This window comes from Chiloscyllium punctatum, chromosome 45 (genome assembly GCF_047496795.1).
Source record: "Chiloscyllium punctatum isolate Juve2018m chromosome 45, sChiPun1.3, whole genome shotgun sequence".
Lineage (NCBI taxonomy): Eukaryota > Metazoa > Chordata > Chondrichthyes > Orectolobiformes > Hemiscylliidae > Chiloscyllium > Chiloscyllium punctatum.
Window position 1 is genome coordinate 13,024,319 of NC_092783.1, and position 12,172 is coordinate 13,036,490.

General features: G+C 40.9%; 1 protein-coding gene across 4 annotated transcripts in view; it reads left to right on the forward strand.

Annotated features, from left to right (window-relative positions):
• LOC140467164 (T-complex protein 11-like protein 1) overlaps positions 1-12,172 on the forward strand; it is a 57,528-nt gene that overhangs the window by 22,565 nt on the left and 22,791 nt on the right. For all 4 annotated transcript variants that reach the window (XM_072563297.1, XM_072563300.1, XM_072563298.1 and 1 more), the window contains 3 exons: positions 2,546-2,666; positions 8,001-8,221; positions 10,980-11,116. In XM_072563297.1, coding sequence (XP_072419398.1) covers positions 2,546-2,666; positions 8,001-8,221; positions 10,980-11,116 — 479 coding nt within the window. The remainder of the gene's footprint in view (positions 1-2,545; positions 2,667-8,000; positions 8,222-10,979; positions 11,117-12,172) is intronic.

The window sequence follows — 12,172 nt, forward strand, 5'->3', positions numbered from 1 at the left end:
TTATCAATTAAATTACTCCTGCATCCTTGATGAATCTGCAAGTTTCTGACCAAAGGTTTTGTTTGATCCAGGTTAAACTTCAGTTGGCTGACTTCAACATTTTTTTCCCCTATTTTTTCAGGGAATGATGGGATCAGCATTTACTGCCTATTCCTATTTGCCCTTGAAAGCTTGCTAGATCATGTCAGAGGACAGTTAACCACATTGCTGTTGGGCTGGAGTCATGACTAGGCCAGACTATGTAAGGCCAACAGATTTCTATCTCTTAAGGATATTAGTGAGCCAATTGAAGGTAGTTAGTGTTTCCCAGTACTGACATCAGCTTTTAATCTCAGATTGAAATTTCATCAGCTGCCATGAGATGTTAAGAGATTTTACCACCATGGCACCGTCTTGCCACTTGACAGGATAGTTTGGTCAGCCTCAGAGCCCCCTAGAGTTGAAGTTGGATGGACTTCATCCCTTTATCGATTACAAGTTGACAACTCAGTTTGAGTATGCAAGTGTTTGGAATTTGAAGGTGGCACCAGTCTCAGCTGTCGTATGCCTGCTGTTTAGAGCCTTGGGAGTAATTACTGTCAAGGCAATTTGCTAGTTTTTACTTAAATCTATTATTCTGCAACTTAAGACATTTGTTAGGCCACTTTTTTGGAATATTGCATGCAATTCCGGTCTCCTTCCTATCAGAAGGATGTTATGCAACTTGAAAGGGTTCAGAAAAGATTTAAAAGAATGTTGCCAGGGTTGGAAGCTTTGAGCTATAGGGAGAGGTTGAACAGGCTGGGGCTATTTTTCTCTGGAGTGTTGGAGGCTGAGGGGGTGACCTTAGAGGCTTATAGAATCATGAGAGGTGTGGATAGGGTAAATAGACAGGGTCTTTTCCCTGGGGTGGGAGAGTGCAGAACTAGAGGGCGTAGGTTTAGAGTGAGAGGGGCAAGATATAAAAGACCTCAGGGACAACCTTTTCACGCAGAGGGTGGTACATGTATGGAATGAGCTGCCAGAGGAAGTGGTGGAGGCTGGTACAATTGCAACATTTAAAAGGCATCTGGATGGGTACATAAATAGGAAGGGTTTGGACGGATATGGACCGGGTGCTGGTAGGTGGGACTAGATTGGGTTGGGATATCTGGCCGGCCTGGACGGGTTGGACCAAACGGTCTGTTTCGTGCTGTACATTTCTATGACTCTATTAAAAAGCAAAATCCCTTTAAGGCTACAGACCCAACTGATGCAAAGTAAACACCGGGTAAGTTTATCTGTCGATTGGTTAACCAAACTGCACAAACTGTGCTTAAAATAAGATCTGTTGCCGTAGAGTTTCTCTGTGCAATGTCAGTATTTTCTCTCTGTAACTTCCTTTGCCCTGTGTGTTAGACAACATGTAACAGCTTGGAAGCTGCACATTTGCACTTTTTTATTATGTGACGGATGACTGTTAACCTGCTCACACTTTTCACAGTTAAACAGAGAATAAGTTGGTTTATCAGGATAGGAGTAGTATAATACATGTGATGTACTAATGACTGAGAATCTTTGCAAAACCTTCCCCAAATCAACATTCCCGTGTTTTGTTCAGAGCCTTTGTAATTCCCTCTGCCATCTTCAAAGAAGGCATTTTATCATTGGTGGGTCAGGAAATACCTTACTACCAACTTTAGTGGCCAGTACCAATGACACATTGTACCTGGCAGTTACCCCACATGACACTCTGTGGGAAAGGTACCACCTCCCTCACTGAAAGATAAGCCAACTCATCCATAAAACCAAACCCGATGGCCACCTGTCCTGGTGAACTTCACTCAAACTCCTCTTAATACCATGCTCCCTTCCACATGGCCAGCCTTCCCTACTGGCCAGTTGTTCTTCATGCCAGATTAGACAGCCTTCCTTAAAGGAGTATGAACTGATTGTGGTCATTAATAACCTGTGGATACTTGGGGCCTCCGTTACTGAGGTGGAATTGACTGACTTTCCATCCAATGGTACCCTTTTAAAACCTAGCCTAGGAGGGAGTCTTCACTCTGAGACTCCCCAAAGCCTGTCCACCATCTACACGGCACGTGTCAGGAGTGTGATGGAATACTCTCCACTTGCCTGGATGAGTGCATCTATGTCAATCCTCTGGATGGTCAACACCCATCCAGGACAGAGCAGCCCACTTGAATGGCATCCCATGCACCACCTACAACAGTCACTCCTTCCTGCATTAGGTCGCTATGGCAACAGTGTGTATCCTCTCAGAGAGGTACTGCAATAACATGCCAAGGCACCTTCAACACCATCTTTCAAGCCCATGACCTCCACCACCTCTAAGTCATACAACATCCTGACTTCAAAATATATCACCTTTCCTCCTGAGTCAAATTTCACAATCTTCTTCCTCCCTAATGGCAACGTCGGTACTCCCACACCAAAGAAACTGCAGTAGCTTCTTTCCGTTGTATCATTCTAAGGTTCTATGATATGCCATCTCCTTTGGAATTTTTTATTGGGGGGATGTAGTTGCAGAAGTTCTCAATAAACATTTGTATATTTCTTTCAGTTTGGAAAGGAAAGTAAAGGAGATTGTGCACAAAGCCTTCTGGGATAGCTTGCAGGCACAATTAAACGAGAAACCACCGCAGTACACCCAGGCCATAAAGCTGCTCCAGGAAGTTAAAGAGGTAAGTGCTGGAGATGGACTGAAATCCAGTTCAGGCTGGACTGTACCAAACTGAACCTCTGCTGTGTTAATTGGCCCAGATTTCAATTCTTCTCCTTGAATAAGACAGGATGGAATTTAACACTGAAACTTTAAGGCAACTGTTTACAACACTGAAGCAACCTTCAAATTCACTGTTCCTCTGTTCAATCAATCAGCCTGAACTATACAGCAACTTTCATAAACCCTTCAGAGTTATGCCAAATTGGCGACATTAGCGGTAAAACTGTCAAATCCATATTTACCCTTGCACTTGGGTGATAAAATATTTGGAAAATTGCTCATGACTTGGCAATTAGGAAATTTCAGAATCCACTAAATTGACTGTACACCCTGCAGAAGTCTGAATTTCAGCTGCAGATGTGCTGATCTGCGTAGGAGTCTGGGGATATGCCCAGTAAGTGGCAGCAGCTGAGTTTTCAGACCTTTTGGCTGAACTGCAGGACAAACAGCCAATCGTCCATCTTCCAGCAAGGCAGTGGACAATCCTCCCCCACCAAACTATCAGGCCTATGATGTGTGCTGAGGAAATAAGCCTGGAAAAGGATAGAGTCCAGTCTTTGGAAAGAAATCTGTGAAGGACTTGAGAGGGGAATGGTGAAATGAGGGAGAAATACTAAAAACTGAAATGATAACTACGCCAAATTCAATTAAAAGCTGGAAAATCTCTCAGCCTTGACAAACTTGAAATATGAATGGTCCAGCATAGTTTGCAAATGGTGTTTTCTAGGTATTTCCTACCTAAGCAACTACATGATATTTTTTCTGCTCTTAACAGAATCTACCAGTTAGGGCTCAAGCTAATATTAGCACTCCCTTGAGCATCCATTCAGAAATGGCAGCTATGCTATACAATAGCCCACAATAAATAACTACATAAATCTAGCAGAGTTCAAAGAGAATTGAACATAAACTACAAGGAATAAAAGTTTCAGATGTATTTTTGAAGTCTTCTCCTTTTCAGCTGTTGATTTATAAAAATGATGATAATAATACATCTCTCAAATATCAGGCAATAACATGAACAGAAATTGCTGGTGAAAATGAGCAGGTCTGTCTGCATCTGTGGGAAGAAAGCAGAGTTAAGGTTTATGACCAATAACTCTTCATCAGAACACTATCCCCACTATCAATATCCTGGGATTGGAAAAGTGATGTAAAAATTGTGGGGAAAGAGGTTAGGAATTCTGAGGTGCGTTCCTCACCACCTGTTTCCTTAAAGCCGGTTCACCATCTACAAGGCACAAATCAAGAGTATGATGAAATACTCTCCACCTGCCTGGAAAGGGGCTGCTCCAACAACACTCTGAGCTCAACGTCTTTCAAGATAAAGTACAGTCGGTTCTGATGTAACGCAATAGTTTTGTTCTCATGCGATCTTGTGTCACGAGAACACCGCGCAATAGCCACGTCATTTAAACTAATCGGTTTATAGCCAATATAGGTAAGGAATGCTCGCATTCCACAAATAGCGGTCTAAATCCTTCATTCACATCAAAGCCAATTTGTGTTGAAAAGACACGTGTTAGAGCAGAACCTACTGTAATGCATTTAATTGGCATTGGATTCACTATCTTAAATAAACATTCCCTCCATCTCTCACAATGGGTACCATCTACAAATGCACTTCCAAACCAATGACTTTTGCTAACCCAAAGGTTAGGGCAGCTGAAAAATTGAAATACCACCAATGTTGCCCTCCAAACCATGCATCATCCTGATTTGGAATTTTGTGTCCATTCCTTCATTGTCAGTGAGTCCAAAATCCTGGATATACCTGCACTAGATGGATGACAGCAGTTTAAGTAGGTAAACCACCACCAGCTTCTTAAGGACAGTTAGTGATGAGCATTAAACTCTGGCCTAGCCAGCAGTACCTACATTCTATGAAACAGATAACGCAATCAGCACAGCTCACGACGGGACATTTAACGGACTTGGACTAAATTCTTTTCATCCAGACTTTAATTCTCACAAACTTTGAAGACTTTAATTATTTAAAAATAAAAGGAGCACCCAGGGACGTGACACAATTATGTAAAAATCATCAGTCAGAATTTTTGCTCTGACTTGCACATCATAAATCTTGTAACGTGAGTCATTCAAACCAGGGAGGCAATAAGATTATAACTGTGGTGGACACACTCTCTTCTCTACAGCCATGAGTGAAAGTTCCAATGGTCGTGATGCTTGCCCAGTGCCAAGGTTAAGGACATCTCCGGACTGAAGAGCAACTTGGAATGAGGCGGGGAGCGATCCTGTTGTCATCATTCATGTTTGTGCCAATGATGTTGATAGGACTCTAAAAAGAGGTTCTGCTGAAACAAAACTGAACAGTTAAGAGATAAAGTAAATACAGAACCTCCAAAGTACAATCTCTGTATAATTACTTGAGCCAATGGCAAACTGGCAGAGGCTAAAGAAAATGAAGAAGCTAAATGTGTAGCTCTAAGAGTAGTGTATTTGGAATGGGTTTCAGTTCATGGCACACTGGTACCAGTACTCTGGTAGAAGGGATGGGCTTCCCTTGAGCCATGCTGGGACCAGTATCCTAGGGACGTAGCGAGAGCTTTAAAGTAATTGGGGAGGCTAGTGGTTTGGGAAAGGAGAAATACAGATTTACAAAGAAAAAGGATTTGGCAGCTTACTCAGTAGCTATTTGGATAGTGATACCCAGAGTTGGACTGTAAGGGTCAGAGGCAAAGATTAATGGTAAACCAGAAAATTGGGGTAAATGTTTTTTTGAAAATCAACAAAAGATCTCCCAAAAAACAGTAAAGAGTGAGGAAATTCAACTTTGGGTTAAAATTGCAAGTAATTTCAAAATGGAGAGAAAGAGCTTCTGTAAATATATAGAAAGGAAGAGAGAGGCCAAAGTGGATGCAGACCCCAAAGGCAATGAGGCTGGAGAAGTAATAATGTGGATGCAGGAAATGGCAGAGGAGTTGAATAAATACTTTGCTTCCGTCTTCAAGGTAGAAGACATTATTAGCAATCCAAAAATGATAAATAATCAAGGGCAGAAAGGTAAGAGGAAATAAATAAATCAACTATCTCTAGAGGGAAAAAAAATACTAGGGAAACTGATGCGGCCAATGATAGCCTCAGGACTCGATGGGATACATCGTAAGATAATAAAAGTAGTAGTTACAGTGATAGTGGGTGCACTGGCATTAATCATCCAAGAATCCTATGATTATGGCAAAGTACCAGAGGATTGGAAAACTGCCAATGTAACACTATTACTCAAAAAGGGAAGGAGACAAGAAACATGTAAAAATGAGGCAGTCAGCTTAACATCTGTCATTGGGAAAATGTTAGTGAGTATTATGGAGGATGTAGTAGCAGGACATTTAAAAATACATAATAAAATCAAGTCAATGTAGTTTCATTTAAGAGGAAATCATGTCTGACAAATTGATTAGAATTATTTGAGGAGAGATCACAGGATAGATAAAGGGGAAGCTGTGGATATAATTATATTTGGAATTGTAGAAGATATTTGTTAAGGATATAAGAACACTTAAGGCAAGAGCCCCTGGTGTTGGAGGTAGTATTTTAGCATGGAGAGAGGATTGATTACTAACAGAAGACAGAGTTGGGATAAGGGGGGCATTTTTAGGTTGGAAACCTGTAACTAGTAAAGTGCCACAGGGGCCAGTGCTGGGGCCACAATTATTCACCATATTTATTAAAGACCTGGATGAGAAAAGTGAATGCATTATAACCAGGTTTGCAAATTACTCAATTATAGGTGAGAAGGCAAGTGATGAGGATGACACCGTCTGCAGAAAGATATCGACTGGTTAAGCAAGTGGACAAGAATTGGCAGGTGGAATATAACGTGGGAAAATGTGATGTTTTGCACTTTGGCACGAAGAATAGAGGATCTATTTTTTTTTAAAGTGGAGCATGACTACAGAAAGCTGCAGAGGGGTTTTGGAGTCCTCATGCATAAATCTCAAAGAGTTAGCATAAAGATCAGCAGGTAATAGGGAAGGCAAATGGAATGTTGGCCTTTATTTCAAACAGAATGCAATATTAAAAATAGGGAAGTCTTGCTAAAACAATACAAGGCACAAGTTAGACCACACATAGATAATTGTGAACAGTTTTGGTTCCCTTATCTAAGGAAAGATATATTGGCATTGGAAGGAGTTCTGAGAAGGTTCAATAGGTTGATCCTGAGTATGGAGGGACTGTCTTGTAAGGCAAGGTTGAGTAGTTTGGGCCTGTGCTCATTGGAATTTATAAGAATAAGAGGTGCCCTTATTGAAACAAACAAGATTCTTAATGGAATCATCAGGGTAGATATGGAGAGGCCTTTGAGGGAGTGTCTCTATCCAGACAGCATAATCTCAAAGTAGAGGGTTACCTAATCAGGACAGAGGAGGAGGAATTTCTTCTTTCTCTGGGAACAGAATCAGTGGAATTCTTCACAGCCGAAAGTTGTACAGGCTGGATCATTAAGTGTATTCAAAGCAGAGAGAGATTTTTTTAATCAGTAATGGAATCCAGGATTCAGTGGATAAAGGAGGAAAGTGGAGTTAAGGATGATCAGACCAACCACTACCTCATTGAATAGCGGAGCAGACACAATGGACCGAATAGTCTTAGTTGCTTGGTAAAGGTTGAGCCCCTGTTTTTCTGGCTGTCTTGTTGCAATCCTATCAGATTGGGATGCTTTGATACTTGAAGGTGTAACATTGAGCCGTACAATATTTATGAATACCTGTAGCTGAGAGAAGGCAGCCTGTAGTTGGATGGAATCATGGCAAAATTGAAAGACTTTGAACTAAAGGACTAATTATTCAACTCCTCTTCAGGACAGCAATAAATGTCCCATCTCCAACTCAAAGATTCTTTCCTAGAATCATAAAAGCTGTAACCCTTACCTTCTGCAGCTTTCTCTCCCGACTATGATTTTGCAAGCCAAGAATGTACGACCCAATAGTGGCTACTCCATGTTTTAGTCATTTCCCTCCTGTTATTTCTGATAGGGATGCTGTGGTGCACTATGGAATATTGCTGTTCCCAGGTTTTTGAGTAGAATAAAACTGATTTTCATTGCTTTTAAAGCACACCATACACCTGATTCTGGGAGCATGAAATGCTGAAACCACCTCGTTAGGCGGCCACCCCACAGTTCTTTGTCAGGCTGAGTTACAAAAAAGGTGTATAACCTACACGGTTGGATCCACAATTCCATATCTTGAGAGTTTATCAAAAGATGTCAGAGAGGAATAGAAGCGCTGGTCTAAAGTGAACATTGTTCCTTTGGTTTTCTTTTTTTTAGTCACTGTTATCTCTCCTGCTTCCTGGTCACACCCGTTTGAGGACTCAGATCAATGAAGTGCTGGATATGGAGTTGATTGAGCAACAAGCTAAGCATGATGCATTGGATATCCAGCGACTGGCTGGCTTCATTGTAGGCATGATGGCAAACCTGTGTGCCCCAGTCAGGGATACAGAGATTAAGAAGCTGAAAGGCCTCACAGAGATTGTCTCTCTCTTCAGGTATGTTTGGACTGGGGAATGATCTGTGAATGCACAATACATTCAGCTCTAAATTTTTTAATATAAATATCCTTCCTCACCCCTTCTGCCTTCTCAGAGTTGCACTTCAAAGTGGACCTCCTTAATCCTGCCCTAATATCTCCTCATAGTTCAATGATCTGTTTTGTTTGTTAACCTTCCTATGAAATTTGCTTTTCTACATTAAAGATGCTATATAAATGCAGGTTCTTATTATATACAAGAGTCAGAGCAAACAATACTCCTGTAACCCATTACAAAACACTTGAATAAACTACGTCAGCTATCCTCACTGCTTCATCTTCAGTTACTTTATCAAATAATCTGCTAAATTGATCAAGTTTGATTTCCCTTTGTAAATCAGTGCTTCTTTTTGTTAGGTTGTTTATTTCTATAAATGTTTGACCAACTTGTTCATAATAATCAGAACTTTCCCACATACCAAAGGTCAATTTCATTAGGAACATAAGAATTGCAAGATTCAAGAAACTTCAAGCTCCAACTATTACTAAGATTTAAGAAAGAAACTGGGCGATTCAGTCTGTCAGATACCATCCTGGCCATCGCGTGGCGCTACAACAGTAGAGTTATTGACTAATTGTTTACAATTTCTTTATTTTTCATCACTTATATAAATGATTTGGATGTGAACATAAGAGGTATAGTTAGTGAGTTTGCAGATGACACCAGCAAGGTGTAGTGGACAGTGAAGACTCAGTACAACGGGATCTTGATCAGATGGGCCAATGGGCTGAGGAGTGGCAGATGGAGTTTAATTTAGATAAATGTGAGGTGCTGCGTTTTGGAAAAGCAAATCAGAACAAGACTTATACACTTCATGGTAAGGTCCTAGAGTGTTGCTGAACAAAGACCTTGTAGTGCAGGTTCATAGTTCCTTGAAAGTAGAGTCACAGGATCATGAAGAAGGCATTTGGTATGCTTTCCTTTGGACAGAGCATTCAATATAGGAGTTGGGAGGTCATGTTGTGGCTGTACAGGACATTCGTTAGGCCCCTTTTGGAATATTGTGTGCAGATGGTCTCCTTCCTATTGGAAGGATGTTGTGAAACTTGAAAGAGTTCAGGAAAGATTTACAAGGATGTTGCAGGGGTTAGAGGATTTGAGCTATAGGGAGAAGCTGAATAAGCTAGGGCTGACCTTTTAGAGGTTTATAAAATCATGAGGGGAATGGATAGGATAAATAGACAAAGTCTTTTTCCAGGGGTGGGCAAGTCCAGAACTAGAAGGCATAGGTTAGAGTGAGAGGAGAAAGATATAAAAGGGACTAAGGGGCAACTTTTCACGCAGAGGATGGTGCGTGTATGGAATAAGCTGCCAGAAGAAGTGGTGGAGGCTGGTACAATTACAGCATTTAAAAGGCATCCAAATGCCCTTTATGAATAGGAAGGGTTTGGAGGGATATGGGCCAGGTGTTGGCAATTGGGACAAGTTTAGGTTCGGATATCTATTCGGTATGGATGAGTTGAATGGAAGGTTCTGTTTCTGTGTTGCACATTGACTTAAAGTTAGAGTCATAGCATAGTAGGCTTCAGAACTTGTAGATCTAATATCCCCTTCCTTCAGCATATGCTAGAATTACCACAAATCACAAATTACTCGTGTATTAAATTGCTCATAGACTGCTCTCAAACTATTAACGTTGAAAGAAATGTAATGCATATTTGAATGAATCGGGTTTTTTTTTCCACCATCTCCCTGGTGAGTTTGTTTCATTAGCTTGATTTCTTATTCACTGCAATAATAGCAGACACATTACCCCCAAAATGTAAGTGCGGTTGGATTGGATAGAACATTAAAAATTTTTAAATCTCAAAAAGCAACAGCAGCAGAGAGACCTGGATTTCTGACCAACGTACTCCTGTCCCTGCTTCGAGTACTCCCACCAGTAAATAGTGGTGCTATGTTTTTGCTGTGCCTTCAAACACGGGCTGCACCTTTTTGTAGTTGCAGCTTTTATTATTGTACTGTTTGCAGTTACATTTGCTACTTGGCCAGCTCTGCAAATGAAGACTATTATCCATTTGCTATATAGTCATTCACTTTCTCAAGTAACCTGTGGGGTTATTACCCCCTAGGTTTGATTTCATATCCATACAAGCTATCTATCAATTGATTAGGTCAGAACCTTGTCACTTCATTCTGTTGTTGTCTGTTAAATGTTAATCGTAAAACGTCATAAATAAATGACAATGATCTCTTTTTTAGATTAGATTAGATTACTTACAGTGTGGAAACAGGCCCTTCGGCCCAACAAGTCCACACCGCACCCGCCGAAGCGCAACCCACCCATACCCCTACATCTACCCCTTACCTAACACTACGGGCAATTTAGCATGGCCAATTCACCTGACCTGCACATCTTTGGAGTGTGGGAGGAAACCGGAGCACCCGGAGGAAACCCACGCAGACACGGGGAGAATGTGCAAACTCCACACAGAAATTCGCCTGAGGCGGGAATTGAACCCAGATCTCTGGCGCTGTGAGGCAACAGTGCTAACCACTGTTCCACCGTGCCGCCCACTTTTGTTTGATCTGATCATTTTAAAATAAATTTGAGTGATCATCTACTGGGCCATTTCTCAAGTTTCTTTGCCTTCTCTGCAGTGAGTAACCCTGCTTCGATTGAGTGTAGTTACATACTAAGCGTATCAGCAAAACAGCCTATTCTGTGGTGAGAGGAATGAAATCTGTAATCCAGTCTGACTTGACTTTCTGTTAGAGAGATCTTCCGAGTGCTTGACCTGATGAAGATCGACATGGCGAACTTTACCATGAAGGCTTTGAAGCCTCATCTAAAGCAAGAGTCCATCCAGTATGAGCGCAGCAAGTTCCAGGCATTCCTTGACAAACAACCCAGTAAGTAACTCACCGGAAGGGTCAGTGCTCAGCCTGTTATGGCACTGACCTCGTGAGAAGTGTAATGGATCGGACTAAACCCCCTCAAAATACTCAGAAGAAGGTCTAGATGCTAAACTTTTCTTCTTTTAAAGGTAAGTGCCAGGCATTGCAATTCAATTGGTCAAAATACCAGATTTGAAGCAAAACACACTTTACTTATACACTAAAGTTAAAATATAACAAAAGAAAGAAGAAACTGGAATAACATCTCTATTAGAAAACTTAACAGGATAATGGATTATTTAATTACTAAATAGTAACTGTTCCAATATAATAATATTGCCTAAACACACCCTTGGCAAAGCAAGTTCCATAAAATAGATTCTCTCCCAGGTAATTCTCCAGTAAATAAGGAAAAATATCAAGAGAAAACTCGGTAACAGGGAGGAATGTACTCCAGCTTCCAAACCTGACTTCAAGACCCCAGCAACAGCTACTGAAAAACTAAAACTGAAAATCCTGGTTCTATGGGAGCTTGACCCCACCCATTCAGGCTGCTTCTATTGTTCCAATCTTAGATGGGAAAAATGTCCAAGGCTTCACAAGGTGTTTACTTCACAGGCTTTGAAGCAGACTGATTTTTACTTCTTATCTTAACCTTTCTTCATTTAATAAACAGGACAAAATACACCTCTTAAAGCCATCGTCACAGAAGATAAACTGTAAGAACCACTGAGAATTAATGCAAATTGTTCCCCGAGAACTGTTCTCAAAATGAAGGGACAAGTGCACACAAGGGGGAAAGGCGATGGGTTAAAAAAATGTTTTGATGTATTATTTCTGAACATAGTTGCAACGTGGCTACATATATTGTCACGAGACTGATTCCTCCCTCCTATGATGCAGAGTTAAATAAATTTATGGTAAGAACTTTGGAGAGACTGAGAAAATGCAGTTATTAAATTTGCTATGCCTCCATCTATAGCTTTGCATGTTAAAACAATTCAAATATCGGTATCGAGGGAAGTTATTAAAACTCTGAGTGTGAGCTGAGGCTTCGCAATTTAAATTGAT